The sequence below is a fragment of the Theropithecus gelada genome, chromosome X (genome assembly GCF_003255815.1).
Source record: "Theropithecus gelada isolate Dixy chromosome X, Tgel_1.0, whole genome shotgun sequence".
Classification (NCBI taxonomy): Eukaryota; Metazoa; Chordata; class Mammalia; order Primates; family Cercopithecidae; genus Theropithecus; species Theropithecus gelada.
The window spans coordinates 40,379,609-40,397,966 of NC_037689.1; the positions used below are offsets into that span (position 1 = coordinate 40,379,609).

The 18,358-nt window shown below is 45.5% G+C and overlaps 2 protein-coding genes across 3 annotated transcripts in view; one reads left to right on the plus strand and one right to left on the minus strand.

Annotated features, from left to right (window-relative positions):
* CDKL5 (cyclin dependent kinase like 5) overlaps positions 1-18,358 on the plus strand; it is a 226,900-nt gene that overhangs the window by 206,531 nt on the left and 2,011 nt on the right. For both annotated transcript variants that reach the window (XM_025373446.1, XM_025373447.1), the window contains exons 19-20: positions 12,517-12,600; positions 17,180-17,362. In XM_025373446.1, the coding sequence (XP_025229231.1) occupies positions 12,517-12,600; positions 17,180-17,362 (267 nt within the window). The remainder of the gene's footprint in view (positions 1-12,516; positions 12,601-17,179; positions 17,363-18,358) is intronic.
* RS1 (retinoschisin 1) overlaps positions 6,168-18,358 on the minus strand; it is a 30,686-nt gene continuing 18,495 nt past the window's right edge. Inside the window, exons 4-6 of the mRNA XM_025373448.1 lie at positions 13,688-13,829; positions 10,947-11,142; positions 6,168-8,629 (exon numbers count right to left, since the gene is read on the minus strand). Of these exons, the coding sequence (XP_025229233.1) occupies positions 8,477-8,629; positions 10,947-11,142; positions 13,688-13,829 (491 nt within the window). The 3' untranslated portion in view covers positions 6,168-8,476. The remainder of the gene's footprint in view (positions 8,630-10,946; positions 11,143-13,687; positions 13,830-18,358) is intronic.

Genomic DNA, 18,358 nt, shown 5'->3' on the forward strand with positions numbered 1-18,358 from the left:
GAGATACAGAATATCTTGAGGTCTGGTTCAGCTGATGAAAAATTCTGTCTCAGAAATGATGAGTAAGAAATCATGCAAGAAAATGAAGTCCCTCATCTATCTGCATACATGCGACGTGGGAGAAGTGGAGTGGCTAGGAAACTCTGGGCCTGCTGCCCCTTCGATTCTTTTTCTTTGTGAATTGAATGTACTATACAAATGGTAGGCTTTCGTGTGAGCCAGTTACTACATGAATCTTCATTTCCCACAGTGGTTTGTTCATTCATCAGCGTTAGGCTTGGTCCTGGCTCCACCTTTCTCCTCTCCGGGCACTGACCCCACCCTTCCATGTATTTACTGTAGGCTATTAAATATGATCATGACTCGCCTTGCATTTTCATTCATCAACTGTTTACTCCCAAATTTAAGGGAAGTTTGTCTCATTTTGCCAGAAAAAAATTGTAATAGTTGGCACGCTGGATTTGTAGGGCCAGCAAAATTGCGGCAGTGAAACTAGTTTCACTTCTAAAGCCCTTCATTTCTCACAAGGTTAAGGTCTCGAAACCCCATTTGATCCTTGGGTCCTATTTCGATCCTCCTTTGGAATCTGAAAATCGGTCTCCATGTTGTATGCAGATTAGAAGTTGCCTTGTTCGTTACTCTTCCAACACAGAGTATCAGGGAGAAAGAGGCCTTATCTGTACCTCCATCCCCCCTGTTTTGACAGACTGCTAAGAATTCCTCAGGACTTCCTTTGGTTGGGAATTTTACTTTCCCAAAAGTCTGATCTGATTTCTTTCAGGGGCAGACAAGCTTGTCCTAGTGCTCTGCTTCAGGTCTAATCAGAAGAAACCCAGGAATAGAAAAGGTAGATGCCTTGACTTTTGTCCCTGTTGTGGGGACTAAAGTGTTTATTGCCAGAATTGTCAAAAGCTCCAGTTTAAACTCTGTAGAGTTTCACGGAAAAACAAAACAAAACAAAGCAAACAAGATGCTTATCGTCCCAGAGAATGTGTAAGTTCTCCAGCACGGCTTAGGTTTTCCAAAATGGAAAGCAAAGCTTGCAGAGAACCTGTTTTCTCTAGAGACACACAACTGATTCTGGCCCTCAGTCTGTTTCCCTCTCCTTGTTTACTCTTTGGTCACCGATTGAGTCAGGCTAGAGGGGTAATACGGTGATTAAAAGAAGTAAATTCTCACTGTAAACTTGGATTGATTAACAGAAACGATTAAACCAAACAAAATCATTGCCCCAAATTTCTATCTCCAAGAATTGCTTTGTGCCATTTTGAATTCAGGTAGTTATTCTGTATATACTTAGCTAACTATTCAGAGCTTCTTCAATCTCTAGTAAGCTTGAAGGTGGTGTCTGGGAAGACACAGGGCAGGGTGACATTGAGACCCTGTTCATTCTTAGAAACAAAAATAGGGATAAGCCAGAATGATGTGACATCTAGTATGTGGTAGATGAAGAATCAGTGGAAATTCTTAATTGCACAGACTTTATAATCCATTATATAAAGTGTAATTCCATACTTTCTACTGTGGCAAGGGTGTGACGTGATTGTTAATCTTTTTAATTTTTGAATCCAAACTGAATTTAAAGTGTTGAATACTTAAATCCTCACAAGTGAATTATGAACCATTTGTAAAGTGTTTCTATAACTCTTTGTATCATGTGTTGGTACATCTTATCAAGTTTTTTCTGGCATGTAATTCCATTCTAAACTTATGTAAAATTTCTATTGTTGCTGTAAATATTACACAAATATCTACTCCGTGATAACCTTCATTATCAGCATGAAATGGTTAATTTTTACTGAGCACAATGTATTTTTGAATGGATCTTCCCAAATGTCTTTAATAAAATGCAGATTTTGCACTGACTGATGTGACTGCCAGGCCGTCCCAATCTTGAGCACTGTGGTCCTTGTGTTTGAACTGGGAACAGCTCCATTTTAGTTCCTTCTTGGGAAGAAAGAATGCATTCGAATTCAAATAAAGGATGATGGGCCTTTGAGGTTGTAATCAGTTTAAGAGAAATTAATGTAAAACTAGGCAAATCCTGTAACTTAATGATGTTGATCTTTGTTTTCCTATTTATAAAGCTTTTTTTCCCTTATGGCATTTTGAAAACTTTGGTTTATTTTATACTTGAGTGTTGTCACCTTTGCACGTCGCTAGACACTCACGTGGTAGTTTGAGGAGGATGGGAAGAGAGGCCAATCTTGTGCTAAGTGCTATGGAGAAAGCAAAGATGGACAGCTTAATAAGGGTTTTTTCATTCTAGAGGAGAGGTGAGCAAGCTTTTTCTGTAAAGGGCCAGATGGTAAATATTGGGGGCTCTGTGGCCCTTCAGTTCCCTGTCACCTTTGTAGTGCAGAAGCTCTGCCTTTGTAGTGCAGAAGCTGCATGGATGATACGTAAATCAGAAAGTTGTGGCTGTGGTCCCATAAAACTTTACTTATAGAAACAGGCCATAGTTTACTAACCCCTGTTTTAGGCCCTCAGTTTCATCATTTAGGGTAAGACCAACCGAGTACATGTTCAATCAGGAGGGAAAGAATTTAGCTTTTGTGGTAACTTACATATAAAACATTCTCCAGCTTTCTTTGTCTTTCTAAACAAAGGGTAGGAGCTGAAAGTCAGTGCTTTCCATTCTTAAAAGTACTGTGTCAACCAGTTCTTCACTCTGTCTCTTTAAGTGACATGGAAACTTGTGGCCTGTGCTTTCAACTATAATCTTATCACGACTGAATCAAAGTATTTGGTGCTTATACTTTTTAATGTTCATAGCACTTACTATGGCCAGGCACAATGCCCAAGTGTTTTGCTTTTTTATTATTATTATTATTTTCACAACAACCCAGTGAAACAGGTACTATTATTATCCCCTTTTCGTAAATGAGGAAACAGATTTTCATACTTGGCATTAACCTGCCCAAGGTCACCCAGTTTGGAAGTGGCAGGGCCAGGATTTGAAGCCGAATATGTTCATTGTAAAGCCCATGTACCCTTAAAAGTCACTGCACCTCCATGTATGGAAACTGACATGGAGTGGAATGGTGGTCACAATCAGAGTTGTTTCTCTTTAGTAATTCAGGTTTATTCAAGTAACTCCAAGGTTCAGATTTTTAAAAACAGTTTCCAACACAGAGTATATTAAAAACTTTGTCTAAAGTTTACTCTAGGTGCAGAAATAAAGACAACTTAGTCGAGTGAAGGAAAGGGTAACAGACTTAGAAATGGCTATCTACGCTTATGGAATAAGTGTACTAATTAGAGCAGGTAACAAGTCCCCACAATGTGTAACATATTCTTCTCTAAAAGCTCGCAACAATTTATGTGCCACCTTCCATCCGCTTTCCCAGCAGATGGTAGTTGATGTGATTTGAGACTAGAACACTTCATTGAAACAAGTCGCTGGAGGTCCTCTGGGGATGCGGCTTAAAAGTCCAGGATCAGGCCAGGCGCAGCGGCTCACGCCTGTAATCCCAGCACTGTGGGAGGCTGAGACGGGCAGATCACCTGAAGTCAGGAATTCGAGACCAGCCTGGCCAACATGGAGAAACCCCGTCTGTACCAAAAATACAAAAATTAGGGCCGGGCGGTGGCTCACGCCTGTAATCCCAGCACTGTGGGAGGCTGAGACGGGCAGATCACCTCAAGTCAGGAGTTCGAGACCAGCCTGGCCAACATGATGGAACCCCATCTCTACTAAAAATACAAAAAATGGGTGTGGTGGTACGTGCCTGTAATCCCAGCTGCTTGGGAGGCTGAGGCAGGAGAATCACTGGAACCCAAAAGGTGGAGGTTGCAGTGAGCTGAGATCACGCCACTGCAGTCCAGCCTGGCAACAGAGCGAGACTCCGTCTCAAAAAAAAAATACAAAAAAAAAAGAAAAATTAGCCAGGCATGGTGGTGCATGCCTATAATTCCAGCCACTTGGGAGGCTAAGGCAGGAGAATCACTTGAACCCAAAAGGCGGAGGTTGCAATGAGCCAAGATCGCACCACTGCACTCCAGCCTGGACGACATAGCGAGATGCCATTTCAAAAATAAATAAATAAATAAATAAATCCCCAGGATATAGAGTCCGCTTGCCTGGGTGGAGTCTTGGCTCCATCTCCTACATCTCATGTGACTTGAAGCAAGGCACTTCACTATGCCTCAGTTTCCTTATTTTTAAATGGAGGTAATCATAGTACCTACCTCAGTGTTGTGAAGATTTAATGAGATAATAACCTGCAGAGCACTTGACAGAGTCTCAAGAAATATGAGCTCTTATAACATTATTGCTATTATAAAACATTGCTATTGCTTCTGCCCCAATTGGCAGTTTCAGAAAATTGAGAAGGAATATCACTGAATCTTTAATGCCAGTTACACAGAGCTCAGTAGGTGTCCGCAAAGCCCTTTAGATGCACGTGGCCTATTTGATCTTCATATCAGCCCTGTAAGGTTGGGCTTAAGAATGACCCATCATGGAACTACTCTTGGGACCACAGGGGAAGTGACAGTCCTTGTAAGCTGTTTGTCAGTGGGCCTTAGCAACCAAGCCCCAAGTGGACAGAAAGACAGGGTTCTGTGAGCATCCATTCCAAGGGTCACTTTAGGAGTTCAATCTTCTGGGCTCTGAGAATGGATTCATAGCAGTACCTCTATCTGGGAAATACCTTTGCTTTGTCCAAGTAACCTCCTCCCACACAGAGTACCCGGATCAACTCAGATTTTTTTTTCTTAATATTGGCAACACTTAATGCTACTTCTTTGTTCATAACATTTCATTTAATTATTTAAAAATCTGCAAATGTTGTGTATATTTTACCGCAATTTTTAAACAATCTCCAGTGTAGACTGCGCTCTAGCATTTCTAAAAATAAAAGTAAATATGTTAAAATAAGGTAAGAGTGAGTTTTTCCTACATTATGTTTAATTTTTAATTGAAAGTTTCCCCCACAAAAGAAATGATACTGCAAGCATAGTTTGTGTGTTTGACAGCAAGATTCTATTAGGCTTCAGATTTCCCTCAATAAAAGTTTTAATTTTTATACATTCTGTCATATGAATTGAATGAAGTAAATAATATGCTGTTGTAAGCAAATTACCTGCAGATAAATGTCCTATGAATCATATATCTTACTGTGTATTAAATTCTGAAGTTTTGAGCAGTTTTCAATGTGAAATCCCAGCTGGCTTCTTTGCAATGATGGACAAGTTAGTTATAATTCATATGGAAATTCAAAGAACCCAGAATAGCCAAAACAATCCTGAAGAGCAAAGTTGGAGGACTCATATGCCCCAATTTCAAAACTTACTACAAAGCTACAATAATGAAGAAAATGAGATAATAGAATTTGAGTTCCAGAAATAAACCCTCTCACATTCATGGTCAATTGTTTTTTGACAAGGGTGCTAAAATTATTCAATGGGGGAAAGAACAGTCTTTTCAGCAAACTGGTGGGACAACTGGATATCCACATGCAAAAGAATGAAGTTGGACTCCTATTTCACACCATATACAAAAATTAACTCAAAATGGATCAAAGATCTAACTGTAAGAGGTAGAACTATAAAACTCTTAGAAGAAAACATAGGGGTAAATATTCCTGACCTTGGATTTGGCAGTGGTTTCTCAGACATGACACCAAAAGCACAAGCAAAGAGAAAAAGAAATTGGACTTCATCAAATGTTTAAAATTTTGTGCTTCAGAGGACTCTATCAAGAGAGTTAAAAAGATCCACAGAATGGGAGAAAATATTTGCAAATCATGTCCAATAAGGGAATTATACCTAGAATATACAAAGAATTCTTAAACTCAGTAAGTTGTAAGCCGATTTAAAATGGGCAGAGGATCTGAAAGACGTTTCTCCAAAGATGTACAAATGGCCAGTAAACACATGAAAAGATGTTCAACGTCATTAGTCACTAGGGAAATGCAAATCAAAACCACAGTTGAGATGCAACTTCACACATTATGGGTATAGTCAAAGACAGACAGTACCAAGTGCTGCTGAGGATGTGGAGAAAGTGGAAACCTCCTACATTGCTGGTGGAAATGTAAAATGATGCAGCCACTTGGGATAATAGTTCCTCCAAAGATTAAACAAGAGTGTGTGTCCCAGCAGTTTTACTCCTAGGTGTATACCCGAGATAAATGAAAACATACATCCGCACAAAAACTTACACACAAATGTTCGTAGCAGCATTATTCATAATTGCTAAAGAGTGGAAACCCAAATCTCCATCAATGGATGAATGGATAAATAACAATGTGCTCTTGACATGATACTGAACAATGATGTTCAGCAATAAAAAGGAGTGATGTAGTGATACACATGTTACAACGTGGATGAACTTTAAAACACTATGCTAAGTTAAAGAAGCCAGTCACGAAATACCACATACTATATGATTTCATTTATGTAAAACGTCCAGAATTGGCCAATCTGTAGAGATAGTCGATTTGTGGTTGCAGAGGGCTTGTGGTGGCCAATGGGTTGGGGAGTGATGGCTGATGGTTGCAGGATTTCTCTTTGGGGTGATAAATTTTCTAAAATTGATCTAGTGATAATGGTTGCACAACTCTGAATATACCAAAAGTCATCAAATTGTACACTTTAAGTGGATACAAACTGTATGTGAACTTAATCTCAATAAAGCCGTGACAAAAGTTTCCAACATGAACAATTATTTGGAGAGCCTTTCTCCCTGCCTGTTTCCTCCTCTCCTTTTTGTCTGAACTGCACTGTCTTAACTCCTGTGTTTGATGTGCCCTTAACTCTTAGGATACTGCCATTTTGTCTGACAGTCAATGTCGTGACCAAATTCACCTTTCCAAATAAGGGTCTCTGTTCAGGCGTTTCTATCCAAAATAGATTTGTCCTGTGTCCTAAGGCCAGGGATGCGTTCTTCCCCCCGCCCCCCCGCCACCGCCGCCCCAACACCCTGTGTGATATGTTTATATTTGAGAGAAGATTGGGCAGGGAAAAGCATTTTCCGAAGTTCAAGCATACAGCATGGGGACTAGAAAGATGCTGGGTTGGATATAAAATAATTGAGCCCCCAACGCGTCAAGGAGGATGTTTGGGGCTTTTAGAAGGCTGCCTGTTCACAGAAAAGGTGAATGTGTTGTCCAGGACTGTGTTAGCGCGAGTCTAGTCACTTGGCTTGTCATTTGAAAACGAAAAGTAACTCGGAAATGAGCTGCTAGCGGAGACTACCCTGTGTCTGGGGCCAGGACAGTCTTTACAGCAGCCTCATTCTCTGATTCCACCACCTCCTCTCCATATACCGCTCCTGCCCCTCCCCCGTGTTTAACAGCCTTTTCCTGGGAGGGGCCTGGAATCTCAGGCTGGGCTGTAAGTGGCCAATGAGACCTCCCAATCTAAGGCGCCGCCTCCGGGAACGGAAAGCCAGGCCCATTCTTTCCCAGAGAGCTTTTCAGGAGCAGGTGCAGTTTGCGTATTGCAAGGCAGAGAGGGTGGAAGGGTGAGAATCTTTCAGGGAAAAGCCACATGGTCCTTTTTATGATGTGGGTCCTTCCCAGTTCCTGCGAAGCATGTAGCCAACTAATGAGCCTCCTCTGAGTAGCCAGTGGTAGCTCCTGGGCCAGCTGTTCTCGAACTATGTTTGGTTTGCTGGGAAATGGTAGCCCTAGGTAAAGGGCAATGGTACTGTGTTGTGGTCATTTGGGGTCCCTACATATACTTGGACGCGCAGCCTGTCCTGTGTGATCACCTAAATGGTGACCACAGACACAGGGAATTTGCTGGAATGGATTGCAGAATGGAGCTGCATGTATTGGGCACTCTGGACCCTCCCGAATCCCTGTGTTCATGAGGGTGGAAGCCCAGACCCGCCTTGAAGGTGAGAACTGCGAGCAGAGGAAACCCCTACCTTGGGCTTTTGGTCATCTGTCACGTATAGCCTCTCAGGACACTGGGATTCTCACCCATCACACTCATCCCTGCAACTCAGTCACCCTTGAGATCCTCAGCTGCCTCCCCGGGGCTCTGAAGTCCTCTTTGGCGATGATTTAGTGGAAAGTTAACTAGGAGGAACTGCTCCCTTCTGCATTCAAAGCCAGGCTTTAGGAAACTATGTTTTTGTCTTGAATGTGGTAAAGCACAGGAATTTTCAAATTATCAGGACTGCTTTGTGTTCCCCTGAGACTGCACCTTTCACAGTGTCACTGAGAAAAAATGAGCAGAAAATTACCCCTGCTGCTTAGGCTTTTGTAAGAAAATTGGTTTTCGGGACATTTTCTTTGTTCTGACTTTCTCTGGCCCTGAGTGGGGAATAAGTTCATTTTTATTTCATTGAAATCAGAAAGCTATATCTTAAAAAAAAAAAAAAAAAAGTATCTACCCAGCACTGCAGTTAAAATTGCTTTGCGAAATATAGCCCTGTCCATCCCAGTGGTATGTGAGGGGGTCCCCTACGGCCCCGCTCTGCGCCGGTCACCCCCCAGCAGGCGCCAAGCTGAGGCAGGCATCAGGCACACTTGCTGACGCACTCCAGCAGCTCCATCCGGATGGCAATGCGGACGTGCCAGCCCAGCGGGATGAGGCGAATGAAGCGGGAGATGATGGGGGGCCGCAGCAGGTTCTGAACCGTGGAGGTGCGGTCCGAGTTGCCATAGAAGACCTACAGAGATGGAGGAAATCCTGTCACCATCACATCGGGGGAGGGAAAAGGAAGAAGGGTTCCTTTCTGGAGCTAGCCCCAACTTTTAACTATGGAAATGATTAGAAAGTGGTTAAAGCACAGAAAGTTTGCGGGTGCCCTCCAAAATCTGATCTTGAGTAATTGTCATCACACCTACATTCTCGGAACATCTGGAACTGCACCATCCAATACGGTGGCCACTAGCCAATATGTCTGTTTACACTTCAATTAATTAAAATTAGATAAAAAATTCAGTTCCTCGGTCACATGAACCACATTTCAAGTGGCCGCCATATTGGACAATGCAGATGTGAACATTTCCATCATCACAGAAAGCTGTATTGGAGGGTGCTGCTAGAAAATGCCTCTTGACTCATCGCTTTTGAGTTTTTATCCTTTGCATTTTGACATTTTGAAAAGGCCCACATCACACTTACATGTTCCAAAGGTATCCAAAGTAGGGCTGAAGTGAAAACCCGTGCTTGGCTCAGGAGTTGTAAGCCAAAACTTAAATGTGTGTTTCTATTTTGATACAAGTGATGAGTACCTTTTCAACTTGGAAAATGTTTTTTTAAAAAGACGTAAAAACTTGGCCAGGCGCAGTGGCTCATGCCTGTAATCCCAGCACTTTGGAAGGCAGAGGCGGGCAGATCGTTTGAGGTCAGGAGTTCGAGACCAGCTTGGCCAACATACAGTGAAACCCCGTTTCTACTAAAAATACAAAAAAATTAGCCAGGTGCGGTAGCGGGCGCCTATAATCCCAGCTACTCTGGAGGCGGAGGCAGGAGAATTACTTGAACTCGGGAGGTGGAGGTTGCAGTGAGCTGAGATCATGCCATTGCACTCCAGCCTGTGCAACAGAGCGAGACTCCATCTCAAAAACAAAAGAAAAGAAAACAAAAAGACATAAAAACTCAAAGGACGATTCTGGAAAGGGGAGGGTGGTGCCAGAGTAAAGAGAAAGGGGGTTTGCTTAATGTTTTTAAGGATGTAACGTAAAAACATGCTGCGGATGTTTGACGCTATTTCCAAAGAAATCATTCTTTGCCCTCTTACCAAAGTCATGGTGCTCTGCCTAATGCCACGAAGACATTTCATTTCCTTCTGGGATTATCTCCTGAAAATATCTGGCTGTTGCATTTGGCGCCATCCATCCACAAAAAGGGAAGGGCCTGGTCTGCCATGTTCTTGCCTTTCTCCACAGTGGCACTGCCCCACACCACCCTCTCTATTGCAGTTTGTCTTTGAGCCTATTCAAGTCAAGAGCCAGGTGAAGAGAGGGGAGGGTGGAACAGGCTCTACCAGATTGCACAAGTGCAGGGGTGAAGTGCCTCTTTGCAAAGAACTTTCAAGGCCTTCAGAAGCACAGGGCTTGAAAAACTTCTTATGTCTTTTGGAGAAGCCAGCTAATAAGAATAAAAATGAAATGAAATGTCCAAGTATCAAGATGGTTTTTCCTATTGTGTCCAATAGGAACACAACCCATGAACGTCCTTGAAACAACCCATGAATGTCTTGCTGTATAAATTGTCATCAGAGACTTACAAAGCCTTCTGAATCTCAGCTGTACATGTCTACTTAACCTGATTAAATGTCAAAATTAGCCTGGGGAACTCCTTACTCTTAGGCAAAAGGATGTTTAACATTTCCAAAGAGCTAGTGAGTTTTTAATTTATTTTTATGCATAGCAAATATATATATAGTCAGAAGTCTACTGTGTTTAGTCTATGGTGAAGAAGACTTCGGTCTCAATCCACAAAGATTAATAGGATGTAGAGTTGCCCAAAGGTTTAAGTTCCTCTGTGTTTGTGCTGGTGAAGTCCTTTTAACCATTTAGCTAATGGGTAACTTGCTAGGTTCTCAAAAGGCTCCCCTCTGTCAGTCTCAAGCAATAGGAGAGGCCACATCTATATAAACGGACGATTCTCTACCCACATCAATAACATCAGACAACACCCGTGAAGCAAAGTGCGTTCAATGATCCAGTGAGTTGAAATAGTCCAAATGGTCAGTCTTAAGAATTCAGGCAACTGCATACTGATATGGAAATTCAGACTAATTTTTTTTTGCACTTAAGAGTAGCACTCATTTGCAAACAAACTGTGCTGGGAACCAAGGCAAGCCCAGGAAAGAGAGCACAGCGCATTGTGGGGGAAAGCGCAGATGACCCACCATGCCGCGGAGTCAGTGCTCTGACAGAGGGCAGTGACAGGAGGGCAGTGACGGGAGTGCAGGGACAGGAGGGGAAGTCCCAGAGGGTGTGAGCTGAAGGTGGTTTGGGATAAGCCCAACTTACCCGGTTATTTCCAGTCTGGTCCTTATAGTAAATCCAGTTCAGGCGCTCATCGGTCCTGTACTGCACGCTGTACTTGGTCATCCACTCATCGATGTCACAGCGCCCCTGGGTAAGGATCCCTGAAATCACCTTGATCTCCTTCAGATCTATCTGTAACCACTGGCTACTGTCCTGGAACTTGGAGAGCCAGGCGCACCTGCCGAGAACATACCAAGTCACCGGGAGACTTCCCCTGTGCATGTCTGCAAAAAGCCGGCAGGTGCTGGCTTTCGAGGGGTTGCCAACATCCGAAGAGCCCCCTGCCAAGCTCGGGCAGTCTGGGCTGCAGTCTGAGCCTTATCTCCTAGGAATGTCCAGCTTCTGTTGTACTTAACTTGCATCTCATTCTCCCCCTCCCTGCACCTCCACCTCCTGAGAAAAACTTTCCAGATTAATTTGTCAAAGAAATGCCTCAGAGTGTGGCTGAAATTGCCTTTGGGAGCAGTTGAACATGTCTGTCTGCAAAACATGCAGGTGTATGGCTGTTAGACCACCAGCCCCTGCCCTCTGCATCCGTCTCCCGGGGTGATTCTTTCTGCACATTTCACTCTCTTCACACCTATTTGTGTTTCCCTCAGATGGTGACATTCCTGCCTCATGCAGAGCACTGACCCATGTGGATCGAGAAGGGCTTTGACAAGCGTCAAGCCAGATAACCGTTGAAGCAACTAAATTTGTTTATTTTAGCTACATTCCTCATAAACTGTGGAAACCTATAGTAGTCCCGCCCGCCGCCTCCTTTTTTCCCTTTAATGTGTATTTTAATTAACTTTGTAGGACTTAAGCCCTGGGCCACCTTCCCTTCTTTTTCCAGACTTACTCCTTGGGTGGCTCCTGACTTTTCACTTCTATCCCAGACCTTTCCTAAATCCCAAATCCAGAGAGTTCAGTTGCCAGCTAGAGGACTTCTGTATGCCTCTCAGCATCTCAGATGAAACACATCCCAACGTGAGCCCCTAAGTGCCCCCACCCCATCCCGCTTTCAGACCCCACGTCTCTGAGTAAACCCCATCCTCGCATGCATCCATGTCGGCCACCTGAGAACCATCCTGGGCCCCTCCTCTCCACCTCCAGCGCCCAATCCATCTATTGGCTCCATCTCCAAGTGCCTCAAATTCCTCTACTTCTGTCGGTCTCCACCGCCACCACTCTAGCCCATGCCCCCTCCTTTCTCGCCACACCTCCACTACTCTCCCTGGATTGCTCTGGCCCCACAGGAACCAGAGAACTTAAAACACAAATGTGCTTGCGATCGTCTTCGACTTAGAAATCTTTATCCGACAGAGTCTGCTAATCATCACCCGATACTCCCTTCCCATCCTCATTTGGTAATAGAACCCCTGAGTTTCATCTGGGCAAACGGCCGTCTGGCTAAGATGACATTGGTTAGTCTCCCTTGCAACTAGGTGGGGCCCCCTAACCAAACTCTGGTCAATGGGATGTGGGCAGAAGTGGCCAATAGAATATGTTTGTGTTCTTAAAGGCAAATCATGCACACTCTGCTGCTGTTTTGTTTCTCCCCACTAACTAGAATGTGGATGTGATGGTAGAAGAGACAGACACCATTCTGGACCCCAAGATAGACGCTTCATGTTAAGGACGACAAAACAACAAGGTAGAGTCTGGGCCCCTCATGCCATCAAGCTGCCGTAACACCCCTAGACTGCTGAATGAAACTTTTTCTTTCTGAGACAGTCTTGCTGTGTTGCCCAGGCTGGTGTACAGTGGCGCACAATCTCGGCTCACTGCAACCTCTGCCTCCCAGGTTCAAGCAATTCTTCTGCCTCAGCCTCCCAAGTAGCTGGGATTATAGCCACCCGCCACCATGCCCAGCTAATTTTTGTATTTTTAGTAGAGATGAGGTTTCACCATGTTGACTAGGCTGGTCTTGAACGCCTGACCTCAGGTAATCTGCCCACCTCGGCTTCCCAAAGTGCTAGGATTACAGGCGTAAGCCACTGTGCCTGACTGATGAATGAAACTTTTAAGTGAGCAAGAAACACACTGCTATATTAAGTCACCATACTTTGGTGCTCTTTGTTACAATAGCACGAACCTGTATGCTAATTAATATGCACTCAGGGTCCTCCCACTATCCCTACAGTACAGATCAGTCACTAACATGGCTTCTAAGGTCCTGCACCATCTGACCTCTGCCTGCCTCTCCACCTTGTCTTACCTGTGCTTCAGCCTTGCTGCCCTCTTTATGTTCCCCATCTACACCCTGCAGGTGTCATCCCAACTCAGGGCTTTTGCACCTGCTGTACCCCACGCCTCTTCCCCTCCCCCACCTGGCCAACTTCAAGTCACAGGTCAAATATGTTTTCCTTAGAAAGCCTTCCCTGGCTGCATGGATGAGGTCTTTCTTCCTTCATCTCTCCCGCAGCACTCATAAGTACATTCTGTGTCATTTGTTTATTAGAGAGACCTATTTCTTTTTCTTTTTTGAGACAGGGTCTCACTCGGTCGTCCAGGCTGTAGTGCAGTGGTGTGATCTCGGCTCACTGTAACCTCCGCTTCCCAGGTTCAAGCAATTCCCCTGCCTCAGCCTCCTGAATAGCTGGGATTACAGGCACGTGCCACCACACCAGCTAATTTTTTGTGTTTTTAGTAGAGACGGGTTTCACTATATTGGCCAGGCTGGTAGAGAGGCCTCTTTTTTAAAAAAACACATGAAAAAAAATCCCCTGGGCCCTGCTTACCCAAAGCCTTGACTGTTGAGCCGGGCCTTGTTTGCAGTCCACGAGGAATACCAGCCCACATACTGCTCCGGGTTAGAGCAGGTGATCTGATCTGGTGTGACCTCCCCTGACTCGAAACCCAGGGGCTTGTGATATGGGCATTCTGGGAAAGGAAAAAGAATTCACATTGAAACACATATCTCAATACTCAACAAGCACCAGGTGACTGAAATAACAAAACAAACCCATCTGCTATGCGCTTCGGAGATGGAGAAGGCTTTACCTGTCTCTGTGGTTCACAATGGTTACAGCTGGGTCTTCAACGGTTCACTACTCATGCGAGAAAGGAATGAAGGATGAAGTAAAGGAATTGCCACAGAGACTCACAAGCTTTGTAAAACAGAGGGAAGTGGCTCTATGGCAACTTCACAAGGGGTGTGCGGAATTTTGAGAAATACTTCACCTCCTCCACCAACTTAGAGATCTAAAAACCAAGAGGTGCAGAGTAAAATACCATATTTAAATGCCATACATCTTTATTTCCCCCATTAACACAGATTTAGCCATCCTGCCTGATGACGTCAGGTCTCTCATTGTCCTGGGGCAGTAGATGATGCCAATTATAGGGACAAAACCACAGTGAGAGGCAAGAAGGGCGATTACGTATTGAGATATTGAGAGTGACTTCCTACTTGTAAATTGCAGTTTTCTCACCAGTCTAATTAAAAAAAAAAAAAAAATGGGTGAAATGTGCCTGGGGGACTGTTGAGTGAGAAACGGCTAAAAGGAACTGCTTTTTCCCAGTGGTAGTAGCCAAAGGTGGTTCTTCTGTGTTAATTGTCTCCTGCTTCCTCTCGTCTCTGTGTCCCCTCATAGTAAAAACAGTGTTGAGGTTGGGCGCTGTGGCTCACGCCTGTAATCCCAGCACTTTGAGAGGCCGAGGTGGGCGGATCACGAGGTCAAGAGATCGAGACCATCCTGGCCAACATGGTGAAACCCCGTCTCTACTAAAAATACAAAAATTAGCCGGGCATGGTGGTGTGTGCCTGTGGTTTGAGCTACTTGGGAGGCTGAGGCAGGAGAATTGCTTGAACCCAGGAGGTGGAGGTTGCAGTGAGCCAAGGTGGTGCCTGCAGTGGCAGGCACAGTTTTGAGTTACCTGGTCAGAGGCTGCCAGTTTTCAACCCAGTATTCATTCATTCTCCCCTTCTTTTTCATTTTTTTTTCTTTTGAGACAGGGTCTCACCCTGTCCTAGGCTGGAGTGCAGTAGAGTGCAAGCGATCCTGCCACCTCAGCCTCCCCAGTAGCTGGGACCACAGGTGCACACCACCACACCCGGCTAATTTTTGTATTTTTTGTAGAGATGGGATTTTGCCATGTTGCCCAGGCTGGTCTCGAACTCCTGGGCTCAAGGGATCCACCCGCCTTGGCCTCCCAAGGCACTGGGGATTACAGATGTGAGCCATCATGCCCAGCCTCCCCTTCTTTTTGACTAAAGAGCTCCCCTTTTATTGGGAGCAGCAATGTAGCCAGCTGAATAAAGGGCCTTTCCCAGCCTCCTTTGCAGTTAGAAGTGCCCACGTGACATAACTTCTGACCAATGAGATATAAAGACTGCCTGCTGGGATTTCTGGTCAGGTTTTGCTTTCCCCTTCTTTCTTCCTGTTGCCTAGACTACGTCTGATGGCTGGTGTGACAGTAGCCATTTTGCACCGTGTGGGTAAGGCCAAGAGAACTGCAGAGGCCAAGTGCAGTGGCTCATGCCTGTAATCCCAGTGCTTTGGGAGGATCACTTGAGCCCAGGAGTTCAAGACCAGCCTGGGGCAACATAGGGAGACCCCATCTCGTGGCTCACACCTGTAGCTACCAGGGGAGGCTGAGGCAGGAGGATTGCTTGAGCCCAGGAGTCTGTGGCTGCAGTAAGCCATGATCACACCACTGCATTCCAGCCTGGGTGACAGACCCTGTCTCAACAAAACAAAAAACAAAAAAACAAAACTGCAGAGACCTCAGCCTTGATAACCTTAAGTATTATAACTCTCTACCCCTAATTTTTTTTTTTTTACCATGTGAGTTAAAACTCCTAAATCAATAAGCCAGTATTTAGGGGGTCTTGTACTTATAACCAAACCCAGTTCGTAACTGAATTTCTACAGAAAACAAATGGCAAATGTATTTTCCTTTTTTTGTTAGAGACCCGGTCTCGCTGTGTCGCACAGGCTGGAGTGCCATGGTGCAGTCATAACTCTCTGCAACTCTAACTCCTGGGCTCAAGCTATCCTCCCACCTCATTCTCCTAGTTTTCTGATGATGAGTGATAAACTGCAATTAAGGCAAATCATAGTATTTTCTCCATCTGTAAATTTGAGTTCAGGTTGAAGGGCTGAACATATTCACTGAGGCACCATTACCTGTAACCATAAAACAAGGGCTGAAGTCTCTCTGGAGAATTTTTCAAAAGCCAGTAAAGTTGAAGGAAACATGCTTGCAGAGATGGCCATGCCCTGTCCCCAGAGGCTAAAAACAGGCCAGCTTCAGGCCTCTGGCCAGGGAGGCTTAACTTCCTTTCTGCCCCAATGCACCAAAGGAATAGGCCCAATCCCACTAGTATCTGCAGCTCTGTGGGGCTGAGGGTGCAGGTACAGAATTTGTAGTTTATTGAGTACTCAAGACTTTGGGAGTCTGTTACGATCATGTCAATTTCCGGGAGAGAGAAGAGGAGCACTTTGTGGGCCACTCAATCATGCCTTGTGTGGCGGGCGAATCATCAGAGGAGCTTATTAAGAATGCAGTGTCCAGGACTCCACCTCAGAGCAACTGCATTTTTAACAAGCTCATTTTTGAAAGTGCACTTTGAAAACCTTGGCCTGCCAAGGAAGACATTCTGTGGGCTGGAGATCCGGAGGACTGAGTGCCTGTGGACTCGAGGGCTCCTCCACCCCCGCGACACCCCTCCAGCTGGGAAGACAAGCCCAAGCGATCAGGAGGAGGGGCACAGGACCAGGTGGCAGGGATTTTTCATGGGCAAAATTCTAACCTTGGGTGTCTCTGAGGCCCCTCCACTTTGAGCATTTGATGACTGAACCTCCTTTTTTTTTTTTCCCCCTCAGGGCCACCAGCTCTGAGGGAGTAGACAGAGGGGAAGGGAAAAAGCCACCTCTCCCAGTCACCTTATTCTTTGCACTTTGCTCTTCTTCGTCTGTTTCCCCTTCACATCTCTTTTGCCATTTCTTCCCAAATAGCCCATCTAACACTTGAGAGTGGTCTGTAGGCCTGCGGGTGTACCTGGCCAGGGCCAATGGCCTTGACAGCCTGGGGGTGCCTGTTGAGGCAGCGGAGAATGTGTGACTCACTGCGATCTAAAGACCCGTGTGTCCAGACATGGATGCTGTACTTACTCGCCAGGGAAGATGACAATCTCACTGTCACCTTGGCTTTAGCTGGTGTCTGGGAGCTGATGCCTGACTCCTAGGCCCCAAGCTTCATTCCACTGCCCTCTGAATATTTTCCAGGAGAAAACTTCCGCCGTGGTGACCCAAAGAAGCCTCACACTCCGTATGTCCCAGATGGAGCCCTTCATCGTCCAACCTCCAGTCCTGCTCCCTATCCAGTGCTCCAGGTCCGAGGCACTTCCATATTCCCAACACTCCAGGTCCGAGGCACTGATGCTTTCAGCTGCCTAACCCAGCAACCTGGTAAGCAGAGACTCTAGACCGGTGGGGCTCAGCCTGGGCTGCACCTCGGAATTGCCTGAGGAGCTGTAGAAATGCTGATGTTCGGGCCACACCCCCAGGGATTCTGACATCATTAGCCTGGGCACTGGGACGAGGCTGCCAGTGATGGTAATGGGCAGTCAAGGTCAAGCAGGCTTGCATCCAGCCAATGACACCTGGGGTAGGGGCCCACCCTCTCAGCGTGCGTGCAGGCCAGCTGCTTAACCTCTCTGGGTCTCAGTCTCCTCATCTGTGAAATGGGGCATGATGTAGTACCTGTCTTCATAAAATTGCTGTAAGATTAAGTGAAAGTATTTGGAGATTGTAGAATTCGTAGAGCACAGTGTCTGGCCAAAAAGCACCAGGTACATGACATTGGTGAAGGTGAATTCGTGAGACTACATTGACACCTTCTTGAATTTTGCATGTTTTTCTGGCGAAGACTCAATAGGGAGGAAATCCAATGCCCCTCTATCCTACTCTGTCCTGTCCCCATTACCCTCCCCCCCTCCACCACCACAGCCCCCCGCCACACCCTCCAGAGAATGAGGCCAGCTTCATGTGACTAATGAATGGTTTCAGCTCTCCTTGCCCCAGGCAGGAGCAAGTGTGTGTGTGTGTGTGTGTGTGTGTGTGTGAGAGAGAGAGAGAGAGAGAGAGAGACAGACAGAGACAGAGAGACAGAGAGAGGGATGTGAGAGAGAAACCTTGTCAAAAGCATCCCTCAGGCTTATGGACCTGGAAGATCTAGGCCTCACCAGGAATTAGCGCATTACTCAAGAGAAGGAGGTGACAGCCCCAGCTAAAGTAGCAGGGATATGGCGAGGGCCTGAGCACAGCGGGGAGGGACCTGATTCCCCTGAGGGGCTGGACTGGGATGGGTCTGGGAGCCCTGAGCTCTGCGCATGCTCAGAAAACTTGGGAAGGTCCCTCAGACTGAGTTTGGCTCAGAGGGAGAGGAGCCACTCTCCAGACGTC